Below are 16,471 nucleotides of genomic sequence, written 5' to 3'. Positions count from 1 at the left end.
GTCTTGCCAAAGCACCAGCTGATTTGTCTAAACAGCCGGTGAGGTGAACAAAAATGGAACTGATTGCCAGGAATTATTTTGAAAAGTCCTGAGATCTTTCAAGGCTGAGTTAGCCTCTGTGGTTATTTAAGATTACAAGTCATCATGTCTGCTACTCTCTTAATATATATATGTCTGGCAGTTAGAAAGTGTTTTTTATTGGCCACATACTCATCCTGAACCGTATGACACTAGGAGGATCAAAGGTTCATGGATTTAGAGCTGGAAGGGACGTTAGAGGCCATCTTGTTTTACAGATGAGGAAACTGAAGCCCAGAGAGTTTAAGAAGCACACACAGTCACACTGGTGATAAATAACAAAAGCAATATTTGAACTCAATTCTTCTGACTCCAAAACCAGAGTTGTCTATCACTCTGCCTTAAAGGGAAGATACAAATCATTTCCTAACCTCCCAGGCATAAACCACAGCCAGGACAGCTAAATACTGTGATGTTCACTAATCACTTAATTGATAGGTCCAGGGGTGGTGAACCTGTGACCTCGAGGACACATGTGGCCTCTAGTGCGGCCCTTTGACCGAATCCAAACTTCACAGAAAGGGATATGGATTTGACACGTAGTCATATGAGTACTGGATTTGGAGGCAGAAAGCCCAGGGATTAAATCCTGACTCTACCTTTTTCACTTTGGTCAAGTAGCTTAAATTCTCTGGGCCTCAGTTCCAAGTATATGCAAAGTATTTTTTCTAGCTTTAAAGCATCACTTAAACAATCATTTTTTATTATTCAAATGAAGAATTTATAAGAGATGGCCCCTGAAATCTCTTTAGGACTCTGGAATTCTGTGATCATTAAGCTTTCTCTGGAGAAAGCCTTTGTACTCCAGCCTGAAGACCATAATATTGCCATGTCTGTAAAGTGTTTTTGCAAACCTTAAAGCACTATATAAGTTGTAGCTATTATTATTATTATTATTATTATCAATTAGCATTTATTGAGCACTTATTTTGTGCCACACCCCGTGTTAAATGCTAGGGATTCAAAAAATGAGTTCCTACCCTCAAGGAGCTCCTATTCTAATGGGGGCTGATGGGGTTGGGGGGAATTGCAGTACTTCATTAAACCTTCCACTAAGGGGTTAGAAAGGGTAGTGATCTGCATCTTTCTGTAGTGAGGTATGCCCCCCCGCTATGGCTTAAATCACAGATCCTGAAAGCATTAGAGTGGCCAAAGAGTGATAGGCAATGGTGCTGTAGGAAGGGAGTCTAAAAAAATCAGTGAAGCCTTCACCAGTGAACTGGGATTTAGCCTTGGATTTGAAGGATGGATGGAATTGTAATAGATTGAGAGGAGACGAGAATATATCACTAGCTAGGAATATAGTTTCAGTAAAGGTTTGAAGGCAGGGAGGTGCAGCGGTCAGTTTGACAATGAAGGAATTTGTCTCACTGCTGTAGAGACTAGTATAAGAGAGTAATGAGATTGTAAGGCTATTCAAGGTGTCCAGGTAGGAAAAGCCACATTTCTCTTTCCTTTTACTTTCTCCCTCAACCATTTCCCCTGCCCTAAATGGGGAAATGGGGTAGGAATAGTCACCAGCAGGGCTACTTTTCCTTCTTACCTTTCCCTCCTCCTCCAGTCTGGACCACCCAATCCCATTAGTGTAGCCATGTAGGAAGAGCAATATGGCTGTTCATACCATTAGGACGAACAGGGAGTCAGTTGCACCATTCTAACAAGATGGAGGATCACCAGGCCTTGCCATCTGCCCTGTAAGTGCATCCTAAGGTCCTCCACCGCACTATACCATCTTCCCTATTGCTGCTGGTACATCTTCCATTGACCTGATGATGCCACCTAAGAATGTGTTGTTTGCTTCAATTAAAGTGTGAGCTTTTTTTTTTTTTTTTTGGCAAGGCAATCGAAGTGAAATGACTTGCCTAGGATCACACAGCTAGTAAGTGTCAAGTGTCAAGATCGGATTTGAACTCAGGTCCTCCTGACTCCAGGGCCAGTGGTCTAACCACTGTACCACCTAGCCACCCTTGCTATTAATATTTTTATACAAATAGGTCCTTTCTTCCCCCCCCCTTTTTTTATGTCTTTGGGACATAGACCTAGCAGTGGTATTGCTGGATCAAAGGGTATGTACAGTTTGTTTGCCCTTTGGGCATAGTTCCAAATTGCTCTCCAGAATGGTTGGATCATGAACTGGCTATCGTGAGTGGATAATCGTGCAACGTTCCAGTTGGATTATACAACATTCCATTTGGCCAACAAGTACTAAATAAAACTGAATGAGATTTGCATCTGTGTGGATGAAGAAGGAAGAGCTGCTCTTATGTAACTTGACTTTATGTAAATGAACCCCAAGAAAGCAAAGAAGTTCTGACTTATAAAAGGAAGGTGAGTAGGCCTCCATCAGTTTTGCTTGTCAAGGCTCCAGGCTGGAAAATGACGAGACTTTTGCCGTTCACCTTTTTTCTGATTTTTGCCAATTCTCCAGGCTGGGCAAGAGAAAGACATTATTACATTGGCATTAGGGAATGGACATGGAACTATGCTCCAACTGGTAAAAACATAATCAATAGAAAATTAATTTCAGAAGATAAGTAAGTAATGTTCAACTTTCCTTGAAAATGTTAGCATCCACAGGATGGGCTGGTAGTTAATTATTATGGATAATATGCTGATAATGACTTTTGTTGGAATGGCTCTTTAAGAACAAATTCATTGTCAGGAAGGGACATATATATGTTATATATGCATGCATATGTATACATAGGCTGTGTGCCTACATATGAATATGTACCTATACATAGCACATTTAACATGCAAGAGCCTTTCTGATTTCATTTTTTTTTTTCGGCTAGGCAATGGAGTTAAGTGACTTACCCAAAGTCACACAGCTAGTAAGTGTCAAGTATCTGAGGTCAGATTTGAACTCAGGTCCTCCTGATTCCAGGGCCAGTGTTTTATGCACTGTGCCACCTAGCTGCCCCTCCGATTTCATTTCCTTAGGTATCCTAGTGCAGTGGAAAGAGCGCTGGCTCTAGATTCAGAGAACCTGGATTCAAATTCTGCCTATGACAACTTATTACCTGTATGACTATGGACAAATCACTTTCCCTCACTGGACCTCAGTTTCTCCTTAAAGCTAAAAGCGTTAAGCTTTTTTAAAGCCTAAAACTGAACTATGACTTTGAGGATACCCTGTATATTATTTTGAGGAGGGGTCTATCACCTTTACTGACTGCCAAAAGGGTCCATGATACAGGAAAGGTTAAGAAGCCCTGCTTTGTATGGTACAGTTATATCTACCCAGATGCTTAAGCTGTAAACCCTCTAAACAGAAATTCTGTGTAATAACACATGTTGTTGGTATGCAATTTTTGAAAAGCAATTCTTTTTCTCATATACATGGGAAAATCTGAATAATAGGACTTGTGCTATTCTCTTTCATCTTTCCAGATGATTCAGCAAGAGAATGAGGAGATATTTGGAGAAGGGCTCTAATGTATTCAAATTATGGGTCTAGATGGCCCAAATTCTCTAATTAATTAATAATTCCATTTGCAACTAATTCCATTTGCTCATACAGACGTGGGCTAATGTCTACCACTGAATATGGAGTCACTGAATATGGAGGCACTGAAAATATGGAGTCAGAAAGATATGGGATCAAATCCTATTTGGGTCCCCTTCCACAGCCTATTGGGTCCCTTCCAGCTCTAAATCTATGACCCATAATAATTCATCACATGGCTAAAGAATTCTGAAAGTGCTTTTACAATTTGGTGACATGGTTTAGTACAAAGCTCAGGGGAGGGCTTTACCACTAAGATGCTACACGAATTAATTACGTTATGCCTCATAACAAAAATGCTATCTGGGATCCCTACTCTCTATGTTCTTCTTTTCTCCCATTTCATTTCATCTTATTCTTTCCAGGTTTGGCATTTTGCCATTTCAACTATAAATCTCCTTCCTTTGGCCATTTAGGTCTCATTTAAGCTATATATCTCCTGACTTCCTATTTCAACCAATTTGAACATTTTCTTTCCAGTCAAAATCTGTTACAGTGTTGTCTTTTTGTCTCCACAGTGAATTTCGTTCGTATATCTATCTAGAAAGAGGCCCTCAGAGGATAGGTCGAATATATAAGAAAGCCATGTATGTTCAGTACACGGATGAAAGTTATCAAAGGTGTGTGGAAAAGCCATCCTGGCTGGGATTTTTGGGTCCTATTCTGAAGGGAGAGGTTGGAGATGTAATCGTTGTGCATATGAAAAACTTTGCCTCAAGACGCTACACTATGCATCCCCACGGAGCGACTTATACTAAGGAAAATGAAGGTACAGTCAATTCCCTGCCAAAACTGAATATAATTAGAAAAAAATTACAATTGTTTCAATATACTAAAAGCTGTGAAAATAGTTCCCTTTCCAACCACTATTTTATTTTAAAGGAGAGCATATGTTTAGCTATTGAATGACTAAGGAATGTTGATAGTATTCTGCAAATTTATGACGTGATTTAGTAAGTTTAGCAAAAATTAATGTTTCAATCAAATTGTACTCAGTATTTATAGACAACACTAAACATAATGCTGAGGAAAGGTGGTTATAGATTAGCCATAATTAGGAATTCACCTTTTCTTTAGAGACCTTTGATGTTTGCCTTCCAGATGCTTCAATTTCAATTTCTTATCTTACATGTAATGACAAACGTGAGATTATTAACACCTGTAGAAAAGCACCATGGCCTAAAAGGAGAAGGGAGGGATCTGTGAGGTCTCAGTCACAAATAGTCTTAGTCTTACTAAGAGTGATCTTTTCTTCTTAAAAAGATACCCTAAAAGAGTTTAGGTGAATGCAAAAACCAGCAACATTTTCCTGTTTTGTTGCTTCTTTAGACTTTTATGGCTAGACTTGGCAGACCAGACCAGAATGAAAGAAGAGGGAAGCAAAGCAAACGAATAAGTCTTTGTGCAGCAAGGGAAGAAAAGTGGGGGGGGGGGGAAGGTAATAGGGAGTGATGGGAGCTATCTGAGCAAGGAAGTGGCGTGGTCAAGTACGGACTGGAGGCATATAATCTGAGCAGCAATATAGAGGAAAGGCTGGAGAGTGGATAGATTTGCTGCACTCGGGTTTTAAGTGGCAGAAATAGAATTTTAACCAAGGTCCTCTGCCTTAAAGTCCAGGACTCTTTGAGTTGTGAAGGAAAGATGATACGATTGATGTTCTTTGGAAACATCTGCCCTAAAAGACAAGGGTAGCATAAGAGGTACTATGATATATTGGGACAGCACTGGGCTAGGAGTCAGGAGACTGCTTCTTAGCTGTGTGACCTTGGATAAGTCATTGATCTTCTCTGAGGCTCAGTTTCCTCAACTGTAAGATGGGGATATTGCTACTTGAACTATCTACCTCACATGACTGTTGTGAGGATCAAACGAGAATGCAAAAAAAAGAACCTTGGAGGTCTTAGCTGTCAGCTTTATTGATATTACTTGCAATTACATTTATAACACAAATGTCAGCTTTTATTATGCTGATGTAGTTCTAGAAGACGCCAGCCATGGGAACTCCCTTCACCAGACCCTCCACGATTCTGCAGATAACACTTAGGAATTCTCCTGAGGCACCAAAGAGTTAAGTGGCCTATCCATGGTCACATGGCTAGCAAGCAGTAAAGGTGGAACCATGGGGGAGAGGGCTCCTTATATTTTGGACCCCTACCCCCAACCCCAGGATGCAGCTAAACTGACCTGTTTGCAGCTCTTCAAATACGACCACCCCCACATCCCATCATCATGCCTTTGCACGTGCTGACCCTCAAGCCCGAAATGCTCTTTCCCCTCAACTCTACACTTTAGTTTCCCTAGCTCCGTTCAAAAATCAGTTCAAATCTCACCTTCTGTAGAAAACCTTTCCCAATCCCCTTCCTTGCTAATGCCTTCCCCTTTCAGATTGTGTTCCATCTGCTCTCTCTAGATGTTGTATGTGTGTGGTTGTTTACACAACCTCACATATCTAATGTCTAATGCGGTCTTTGAGAGCAGGGACTCTTGGTTTGTTTGTTTTTTCCCTCCCTTCTCCTTTTAGGCCATGGTGCTTTAAGTCTGCAGAAAAGGAAGATGGTCAATAATATCAGATGCTGCAGTGTGGTCAAAGAGAAACAGAATTGAGAAAAGGTCATTAGAATTGGCGATTAAGACTTTATCGGTAACTTTGGGGAAGATGATTTCAGTTGGATGATGAGGCTGGAATCCATATTGAAGAGATTGTGTGAGAGAGAGAGAGAGAGAGAGAGAAAGAGAGAGAGAGAGAGAGAGAGGATGATAGTAGGGTCATTTTGCTGGAGGAGTAGAGAAGGGTTTGGATCAAGGATCCATGGGTATGCCTTGGCGAGAAGTGCTACTACTTCATCTAAGGCCAAAGTGAAGGTGGAGATAACGCAGTGAAATGTATCAGTCTAATTACCTTCTCCTCTTAGAATGCCCCCCTCAGTTCAACCACCACCTCCTGCATGAGGCCATTCTTTATCTCTACCACCACCGCTACCACACCACCTAATGTCTCTACCCACACAAAAATACGGTATTTTGTATTTATTTTGGGTATATTTTGTTCTTGCTTAAATATGTGCATGTTGTTTCCCCTAAGAGAATGTAAGCTTTCTAAGAGTGAAGACTGTTAAAGTTTTGGTTTTATATTCCCAGCACCTAGCACCACGCTCCACACAGTAGGAACTTTATAAATGCCTGTTCATTAATTGTGTGACCTTTGCCATCTCTGTGACACCATCTCTCTTGGTCTCCCTCTCTTCCTTTATAAAATAAGAAAACTGAACTAAATAGCCTTCCAGCTCAGAGTGCTTCAGAGCAATCTTGGAAAGAAAATAAATCATAAAAGTTACTTTTCCTCAGTAAGTCTAAATCTCTATCTGTCAAGGCTCAATAGAGAAAATTTGACTCTCCTTCAAATGAGGGTTTCAATGAATGCCGTGCCTTGGATGTTTCCTAGGTGCTCTGTATCCTGACAATACCTATGGGCCACAGAAGAAAGACGATGGAGTGTCACCTGGACAGAACTGCACTTACAGGTGGTCCATAACACCAGAGCAAGGGCCTGCAGATGGGGACCATAATTGTGTCACCAGAATTTACCACTCACACTTCGATACTGCGAAGGATGTAGCCTCTGGGCTCGTGGGACCCCTGATAACTTGTAGGAAAGGTAAAACATTCTCTTAAAATCTCAAATGATAAAAATACAATCAATGACATGTAGGTTGCTTTAAAAAGAAAATAATCTGTAATATCATAAAAGCTGTCAATTTAATATCATTTTTACTTACAAGGTTTATATAATCCTGGCATTCCCAAACTTCACACTGCACTTTTCAATTTGCCAGAAATACAATTAAAAATTATTTTTTAATTAATAAAAAATAGGGAACTACATTATATTAATGCTAAACATCCCACATGAAAACTAAATAATTTATTTTTTTTATTGCAGGGAGCCTGAATGGAGACACTGAAAAAAATACTGATCGCTCATTTGTTGTATTGTTTTATGCAGTAGATGAAAACAAGAGTTGGTATCTGGATGAAAACATCCATACCTATTGTTATGAACCTGACAAGGTTAATAAAACTGATCCAGGCTTCAAGGAGAGCAACAAAATGTATTGTAAGTGAAGTGATGTTGGCATCACCCCTCTGCTCTCTCAAATCAGATGCCAGAAGAGCCCAAAGGACTGTTCCTCTCTTCTCTCCTGTTCTCTCCAACACCAATGATCTCTGCTAATGTGCAGAGAGTCCAATACCAATACCAACTGGTTTGGGTTACATTAGAAAGGAGCAAAGTTTTCATAGGATCATAGATTTAGAACTAGGAGGGAACTCAGAGGGTCATCTTGTCCAATCCGTTTTATAGGTGAGGAAACCAGGTCCCCAAGAACTTAAATGAATTAGAAAGGATTCTCCAGGTAAAGTGTGAGAGAAGGAAGGATTTTCATTGTTTGTTGGTTTGGTAACTTCAATTACCAACTTCCCTTTGACTGCATAATTCAATTAAAAAAACAACTATTAAGGGGCAGCTAGGTGGCCTAGTGGATAGAGCACTGGCCCTGGCGACAGGAGGACCTGAGTTCAAATTCGGCCTCAGACCAAATACTTGACACTTACTAGCTGTGTGACCCTGGGCAAGTCACTTAACCCCAATTGCCTAAAAAAAAAAAAAAATTCACTAGCACATCCCTGCTCTAAGAACACTTCCAAGATCAAATCCAAAAATCTTGACTTTGAGTTATCAAAATATGTGAGGAAAAATGCAGTATATTCTAATGTGACTGAAGCATTTCACCAAAATTAAGCCTCCCCCAAATATCTTACTGGAGAGTTTTTTCTCTGAACCTCTTAATCACCTCTCTCCTGGGAACCCTTCAATTCCTTTTTCTCTTCCCCTTTTTTTCCTTCTCTTTCTTTCCTTTCTTGCTTTCCTCTCCCCAACCCATCCTTCATATTTTTTTCACCCACCTCTCAATGTGTTTTTGTCCTCTTAATCCTCTTTATGTCTTTTCCCTTATCCTCTTCCATCTTGTTTTTTCTCAATGTCTGTGGGCCTCACTTTTTCTTGGAACCCTAATTTGGGAAGAGCAGAGACTAGAGACCTAGGCACATGCTGGGTTACATCAGTGAAAGCTAAGAATGTTTTGCTTTGTGTAGCCCTGATTCCATCCCCTTGATATTCTATCATCCCTCTGTCCCTCCCATCCTCTACCTCTCTCTCTCTGTCATGGCTCCTGTGATATTTACCATAATAATATGTGTGAATGTTTGTTTTTCCCCCCTAGCAATGAATGGATTCATGTTTGGAAACATGCCAAACATCACCATGTGTGTGGAAGACAGAGTGCATTGGCATTTTTTTGGAATAGGTGGTCTGGATGATACACATTCTATCTTTCTTCATGGACAGACTTTGCTCTACCTGCGTCACAGAATGGATACTTTCAGGATTTTTGCCGCTTCAATGCTTGATGCCCGCATGGTGGCAAAAAGTGTTGGGGAATGGTTACTCAGCTGTCAAGTTAACAAGCACGCGAATGGTAAGAAGTTATCAACATATATCAATCAAAACAAACACTCAAAGTTTCACACAAAGGTTTAAAAAATTGCGTAGAAAACTGTAAACTTCTATTGTTGCAGATATGTGTGTGCGTGCGTGTGTGTGTGTGTGTGTGTGTGTGTGTATACACACATACATACAGCTAGGTCCCGATTATTGGGAATAATGAATTCTATGAAGTAGTCACACATATTCTAATTTGCACAATTCAAAGTTATAATTACATAAAATAAGGTCTTTGTGCCAGTCAATGGAAAAATGCTACAGGAATTTTTAAAACTGACCATTTTGTGGGATTTGTTCTCTGTACTGATCGGGACCCAGATGCATGACTTCAAAAATACCCTGTCTGTTTCTATGTGTCCGATCACTTTTTAGGGGTATTTCTCTGGATTTGTTGCTGATGTTTCCTCTAATGATCTCATTCTTCTCACCGTTTCATGAAGTTCAGAGAGAATATGTCCAAGGACAAGTTAAGTTGCCATCGCACCATTATTCTTTTATCTTGAATGTTATTTAGATAATTGCTTTTATTTTTGTCCAGTCATGTCCGATTCTTCATGACCCTATGTCCCCTTTCTGAGGTCTAGATCCCAACTCCATCATTCCTCCCCCTCAAACAAATGGGACCCAGATTCTTTTGGGGTAAGGGGCAAAAGTCTTGGCTTCTGAAACTGCTTCCTGCTGCAAGGGTCATAGAGCTGTCCGTGCCTCGAGGGGGTCCCAAAGGGGGTTGACTGTGACCGAGCACAGGCTGCATCCAGGGAACAATGGGGAGACATTGGCTGGTACCCGCTGTTTGCTATCAATTGTAGGTGAACGGCCTGTAGTCTGGAAGACACAAACCTGACAGAAAAGACTGCAGGGCTCAGATATGACAGGATAAAACATCTTTAGCTCTGTTTGGATTCAGATAATTCAGTTTTCCAACATGCAGTATCAAATCCACCTCATAGCCAGACTCAGGAATAGCCAGGTTGGTACATTCCTTTTCAAAGCAACATAATGGGAAAACTGGGCCAGGAGGATCCCATCTTAGACTGAGGCTAAAATTGTCCTCCCAGCTTTTCCCAATGCTGACTTCCCACCAGTATCATATTCTGTCTGAGTAGCTTGTGATATTTTTCTCAGATGGTGGGTTATTGATTATTGATGGATTATTGTGATCCATCAGACAACTCAAAATAAAATCCTATGAGCTTTTACCTCACACAGCAAGTTTCACTAATCACAGCTTAGGAAAAACTTTTCCAGGATTTATATCTCAAATTTAAATTTGTCCTGGTGTAAAAAGTCAATTGTTAGAAATTATTTCTATGTACTTGCAAATTCTCAGCAAGACAAAACCCAAACAAGCTTTTCGGCAAGTTTGCACATTAAAACAATAACAAACAATAGCCAAATTATTTTAGCAGTAACCAAATTATGAAAAGTTGCTTGACATGACGGATACAAAAAGTTCACCAACTTGGAACTTGAAACAAACCCATTACCAATCAGGTGACTTCAATTTTGTTAAACAGATTTCTAAATTACTTTGCACAGAGAATCAGCATCTCATCATTAACAGTTAAAACTGCAGTTTTAAAAGAGCATGCTTACCCAAGTTCAGAGGCCAGCTTCTTTACCTTGAGCAGGATGTGCTGATTCTGGGTGATGTTTCCAGGCAAAGGTTGCCCTAGGGCTCAAGGCCATTGCTGGGGGGGGGGCCCGCTGTAGCTGCTGCCCCCACCTTCCTTTCCCCAGGTGGGAGAGGGCTAATTAGAAGGTGGAGGGGGAAGGGTAAAACTCTCTTCTCTTACAAAAGGGGTTAACAGAGATACTCTCTTGATCCAAGGGAAGAGAGTGGCCAGGGTTGTAAGGAGGTGTTTCAAAACTCCTTAATAACCTCCAGAATCTGCTAAGAAGTTTTTAGCTGTTCTAACTTTTCCCTGTGACTTCATGAAGGAGGATCCAGGACTTTAGAGGGAAGGGAGTAAGTAAGCCTCAGAGAACAAAAAAGCACCTGCAGTTTTCCCAATTCCCTAGCACTGAGAGAATTGACAGAATTGGGCATATGCTTCCAGATAGGGTACCCTCTATGCTGCGGAAGGTGAACCCAGGTCCATGGCCTTGAACTGAACCAGTGGACTGAGAGCCTGAGAGTGTCAGGCTGAGTGTGAGAAAGCCTTGTGACTGTCTGCCCAAAAAGCACCTCTAAGCCTTCCTAGGTGCTTGGAGAGAGACCCCAACTGCAGGGCAAGAAAGAAGAGGGGAGACTTACATAACTTTCAGTCTTGGCTGGAGAAAAACTTGGGGTTAGGCAGTTTTCCCATATGGGCCAACAAAATGTTGAAGTTCAGGGATTTAGGGGTGCTGAGACCCCAAAATCACAACACGTGGGTCCTGCCCAAAAGAATTCAGCCCCAGCCTTCTTTCTGCCAAAGACAGGGTTTGTTAAAACATCCACCATATTGGCCAGACTCTCAAGGAATCTGAACATTAGTGAGCTACTGGCTAGATTTTAAGAATCGGAGCCTTGCTCTTCTTTTTCTTTGGGATGTTTTCATTACTGCATCCTGTATAATATTGTGAACCTCTGTCCATAGTTCTTCAGAGACTCTATCTACCATGTCTAATCCCTTAAATCTATTCATCACTTCTACTTCATATTCATAAAGGATATTATTTAGGTCATACCTGTATGGTCTGATGGTTTTCCCTACTTTCTTCAATTTAAGTCTGAATTTTGCAATGAGAAGCTCCTGATCTGAGTTACAGTCAACTCCAGGTCTTGTTTTAACTGACTGTATAAGAGTTTCTCCACATTTGACTTCAAAGTATATAATCAAACTGATTTTGATATTGACCATCTGGTCAAGTCTGAGCTACCTTTTGGGTTGTTGAAAGAGTGTTTGCTATGACTTGCTAGTTATCTTGACAAAACTCTATTAGTCTCTTCCCTACTTTATTTTTTACTCCAAAGTCAAAGTTGTCTGTTATTCCAGTAATCTTTTGATTTCCTACTTTAGCATTCCAATCTCTTATGATAAATGTGACATTTTTTTGATGTTATTTCTAGAAGATGTTGTAGGTCTTCATAGAACTGATCAACTTTATCCTCTTTAGCCTCAGTGGTTGGAGCATAGATTCATACTACTGCGATGTTGAATGGTTTGTCTTGGATTCAAACAAATATCATTCAATTCTTTTTGAGATTATACTCCAGGACTGCTTTTTTCACTCTTTTATCGACTATATGGGCTATCCCATTTCTTCTGATGGATTCTTGCCCACAGTGGTATATCTAATTATCAATTGAATTAAATTCACCCATTTATATCCATTTATGTTCACTGACACCCATGATGTCAATGTTCAACCTTTCCATTTCCTGTTTGACTACATCCAGCTTACTTTAGCTTATAGCTCTTATGTTTCAAGTTTCTATGTAATATTGATCTTTATTGCCTCAGACTTTCTTTTTGTCACCAAACACATCTGCAGCTGAGTTTCCTTTTGGCTTTGGCCCAGTTGCTTTATTAGTATTAGACCTACTTGTTGCTGTCCTCTGGTTTTCCCCAGTAGCATATTGGACATCTTCCAATATCAGGGGCACATCTTCCCACGTCATTTCTTTTATCATCTTAATACTGTCCATGAGATTTTCTTGGCAAAGATATTGGAGTGGTTTGCCATTTCCTTCTCCAGTGGATCACCTTTTGTTAGAACTCTCCACTATTACCCGTCCATCTTCGGTAACCCTGCATGGCATAGCTCATAGTTTCATTGAACTACGCAAGTTCCTCCACCAAAACGAGGCAATGATCCAGGAGGGGTCTTAAATCTATCCTTTCCCGTAAATATTCTCATGTATCTTCATAGCATTCCTTTTCATCATTTCTTATTAAGCAATAATATTCCATTCCATCCATATGCCTCATTTTTCAGCCATTCTCTAATTACCGGACATGCGGATTATATCAATTTTTTTTATTCCTATAAATGATGCTGTGCTGTTATCCTATTGTACAGATAATTTCTTTTTCCTCTGTTAATATCAGCCAGAGGGGATAATGGTAGCAGGATAATCAGGGAACATTGTGAAATAGTTTTGTAGCTCATTGTGTGATGCAATATTGTCTTCCAAAAAGATCACTCCAACTTGTATCTCCTTTGTCAATGTACATAGTGGCTTATTTTTCTACACTCAGGAAGATATTGCATTTTATTATTTTATCCACCATAATAATTCAATAGGTAAAAGATATGTTCTCAAGAGTTGTTTTAATCTGAGATTATCTGATTAAAGAGTTTGAGAATTTTGTAAATGGTTATTGATCATGTCCCTTCCCTAGTGAACAATTTGTTCATATCTTTTGATCACCTAGCTACTGAAGAATGAATCTTCTTTTCATAAATCTGAATCAGTTATATAAGATATATATGAGGGTAGACATGTGTCTATACATGTGCATATATATACCAAATTAGAACAGATTTTTATCAAAAATATTTATGATAAATTTTTCTCCCCAATTTGTTTTTAAAATTTTTATTCTATATGCATTGTTTTAAATTATGCTGTGTCTGTGTGTGTGTGGGGGGGAATCTCTGTTTTCATATACTCAAATCCTTCTCTTTTATCCTTTAAGTTGATATTAATTTTTGTTATCTCTGCAATTGCAACAAGCATAGCATCCCTTTTCTTCAAAATTTGAATGAATTTTGTACTTAGATTACTGATTGTTTTTAAATTCATTGTAAAATGAGCGAGATGTATATCTTGTTGCTGTACAATATTCTTAATGATTGGTATTGAATAAGAAATCTTTTCTCTAATTTTTAAAAATCTTGGTGTTATCAAAATATATTTTATTTTATGACTTTGTTTCTAATTCTCTATAATATAATCTATCCTACTGGTCTATTTTTCTTTATAAAAGCAGTTGATTAGGGAATTCCCTCATCAATTTGATGAGTTGACCAGGAAGTCCACACCTCTTCACATAGAGGGTAGTCAGCTTGTACTAAACTCCAAAAATTGATCCTGGGAACTATTCTAATTAATACCTTCTATGTCTTGTGTTTTACCTGGTAACAGATAATTTTATAACTACCACTTTAATTTAATTTAAATGTTTAATTTCTTAATTTGATTCCATTGTTGTACTTATGATCTATTTTGCTACATATTGGAAAAATTTTACTTTTGTTAGTGTTCTTTTTTTTTTTCTTCTGGAATGTTTGCCTCAGCTTTTTTTAACCCACTATATTTTTCCATTACCTTTGTTGTCTAACCATTAATGACCAGGAATAGGAATTTATATCTCATGACAGAGACACTTCTGTACAAATGGAACCTCAAATCACACTGCATAAGTTGGGAGTTCTTAACTCAGGGTACACATTTTTATTTTTCATTTTGGAAACTCTTTTGTTCTCTCGTTTCTTTGAGGGTTTTTTTTATTCTTAATTTGAGGATTTCTGATAGTTTTTCTTCCTTTTTGGTATTTCTATTTCTGATTTTGATAGGGAGATTGAAAAGATAAGTTACGTTATGACCTCTCCAATATCTTCCCAGAACTTTAAGTGGTTCTTTCACGTACAGTAAAATCACAGAACTTCAATATGTGCCATACTGGGATTGATTTAAGAAAACATTGATGCTTAATAGAAGCAGCAGGTAAAGGACCTCACAGAGGAGTTAATCTTTTGCAGATGAGGAAACCAAAGCTCAACAAGGTAAAGGGACCTGCTCCAAGGCCTATAATAAGTGGTATAATCAAGACTAAAAGTTGACTCCCATCCCCCATTCCAGCTACCTTCTGGTTGCAATATTATGAATCTTTTTTAAAAAATCTAACTGAAAATTACAACTTGGATAAAGTTGATTAACTAAAGAAATTAATCTAATTTCCAGTTCTTTGCTACTACAAAAAGTACTGCTGTAAATATTTTCCTATATAGGAAACTTTTGTCTCTGTCATTGACCTTCTTGGAGACCATAGATGCCCAGTAGTGGAATCATTGAGGCAAAAGTTGAGAGAAAAAAGTTTACTACCAGTTGTTTTTGATACATTTACATGTAGAAGCCAAAAAAAAAAAAAAAACAAAAAACTACTAGTCCCCAAAATTTCTCAAAAGCAAAGAAAAGCAAAAAATGAGAAATTTTTAAAAATATGTTTTTGTTGTCTTAATGAAATGAACCATCAGAACGTTCTGTTTTTCAGCTGGCATGAAGGCCTATTTCAAGATAAATGATTGTGGAAAGCGCTCACAAGATAATGTTAATGGGACAAGTGTTAAGAACTACTACATTGCTGCTGAAGAAGTGATTTGGAATTATGCGCCATCTGGCATTAACTATTATACCAACAAAAGCTTAACAGCTCCTGGGAGGTAAGGACTCTGTTCAAAATACTTATGGTAAAATTGCAAACATGAATGAAGTGATGACATTTAATGATCCTAAAACATGTCTATTTTCTAAGTATAAGATGGGGAGGCCTAAACAGTAGTTTTTGTGAGTCAAAGCTGGAACTTTTAGAAGATTGTAAGCTCAGAGTGAATGTAACATAGCAGTCTAAAAGAAATTAATCCTATCCTAGATTGCTCAAAGAATGGTCATGTCCAAGTGAGAGAGATGATTTTTCTGTTGTACTCTGCCCTTGCCAAGTTATGTCTGTAGCAGTCTGCTGAATTGGGGTGCCATGTTTGAGAAAGGTCATCAATAAACCATACTGTGGACAAATGGGGATGATCAGAATGGTCAGGGGCCCAGAGAACATGCCATATAAGACTCAGTTTAAGAAAATGGGAATGTTTAGCAGAGGAGGCAGGCAAGAAGGCAGGCAGTAAGCATTTATTAAACTTTTATTGCATGCCAGGCACTGTGCTAAATACTGAGGATACCAATACAAGCCAAAAGACAACACAAACAAAAAACAGACAAAAAGGCAGCCCCTATTCTCAAAGAGTTGACACTCTAGTGGGAGAAGACAAGACAGAAAAGGGAGATGAAAAGTAATAGGTACCCACACAGGAACATGGTAGCAAAGACCAGAGGAGCAGAAGCTCAATCGGGAGGGAAATTAATATGGCTGGCCTGGATCTATTTCCAAAATGGAGACCCCATACAAACTCACCAGGAGGGCCAACGTGGCAGAGAGATGTTCCAGGGTGACAACACCTCAAGAGCTAAAGGTAAGTACTCTAAGTTCTAGAGTAAAAAGGCAGTAAGCTTAAAGTATACGTGATAGCAATTTATATTTGTGTATTCGAAGGGCTGCTATATGGAGCAGAAATCAGTCTTGTCAATATTGGTCAGAATTGAGAGCTATAGGTGGAAA

General features: G+C 39.1%; 1 protein-coding gene across 3 annotated transcripts in view; it reads left to right on the top strand.

Annotated features, from left to right (window-relative positions):
- The first annotated feature begins 2,445 nt into the window (after nucleotides 1-2,445).
- The window catches only part of LOC114053116 (ceruloplasmin-like), a 48,894-nt gene continuing 34,868 nt past the window's right edge, over nucleotides 2,446-16,471 (top strand). For all 3 annotated transcript variants that reach the window (XR_003570344.1, XM_027876019.1, XM_027876018.1), the window contains exons 1-6: nucleotides 2,446-2,612; nucleotides 4,105-4,355; nucleotides 7,029-7,241; nucleotides 7,527-7,700; nucleotides 8,866-9,120; nucleotides 15,353-15,521. Coding sequence is in view for 2 of the 3 variants with exons in the window: in XM_027876019.1 (XP_027731820.1) it covers nucleotides 2,455-2,612; nucleotides 4,105-4,355; nucleotides 7,029-7,241; nucleotides 7,527-7,700; nucleotides 8,866-9,120; nucleotides 15,353-15,521 (1,220 nt within the window). In the remaining variant the exon portion in view is untranslated. The remainder of the gene's footprint in view (nucleotides 2,613-4,104; nucleotides 4,356-7,028; nucleotides 7,242-7,526; nucleotides 7,701-8,865; nucleotides 9,121-15,352; nucleotides 15,522-16,471) is intronic.

This window comes from Vombatus ursinus, unplaced genomic scaffold, assembly GCF_900497805.2.
Source record: "Vombatus ursinus unplaced genomic scaffold, bare-nosed wombat genome assembly UNPS02014810.1, whole genome shotgun sequence".
In the NCBI taxonomy this organism is placed as follows: Eukaryota; Metazoa; Chordata; class Mammalia; order Diprotodontia; family Vombatidae; genus Vombatus; species Vombatus ursinus.
This window is presented reverse-complemented; position numbering and strand designations above follow the sequence as displayed.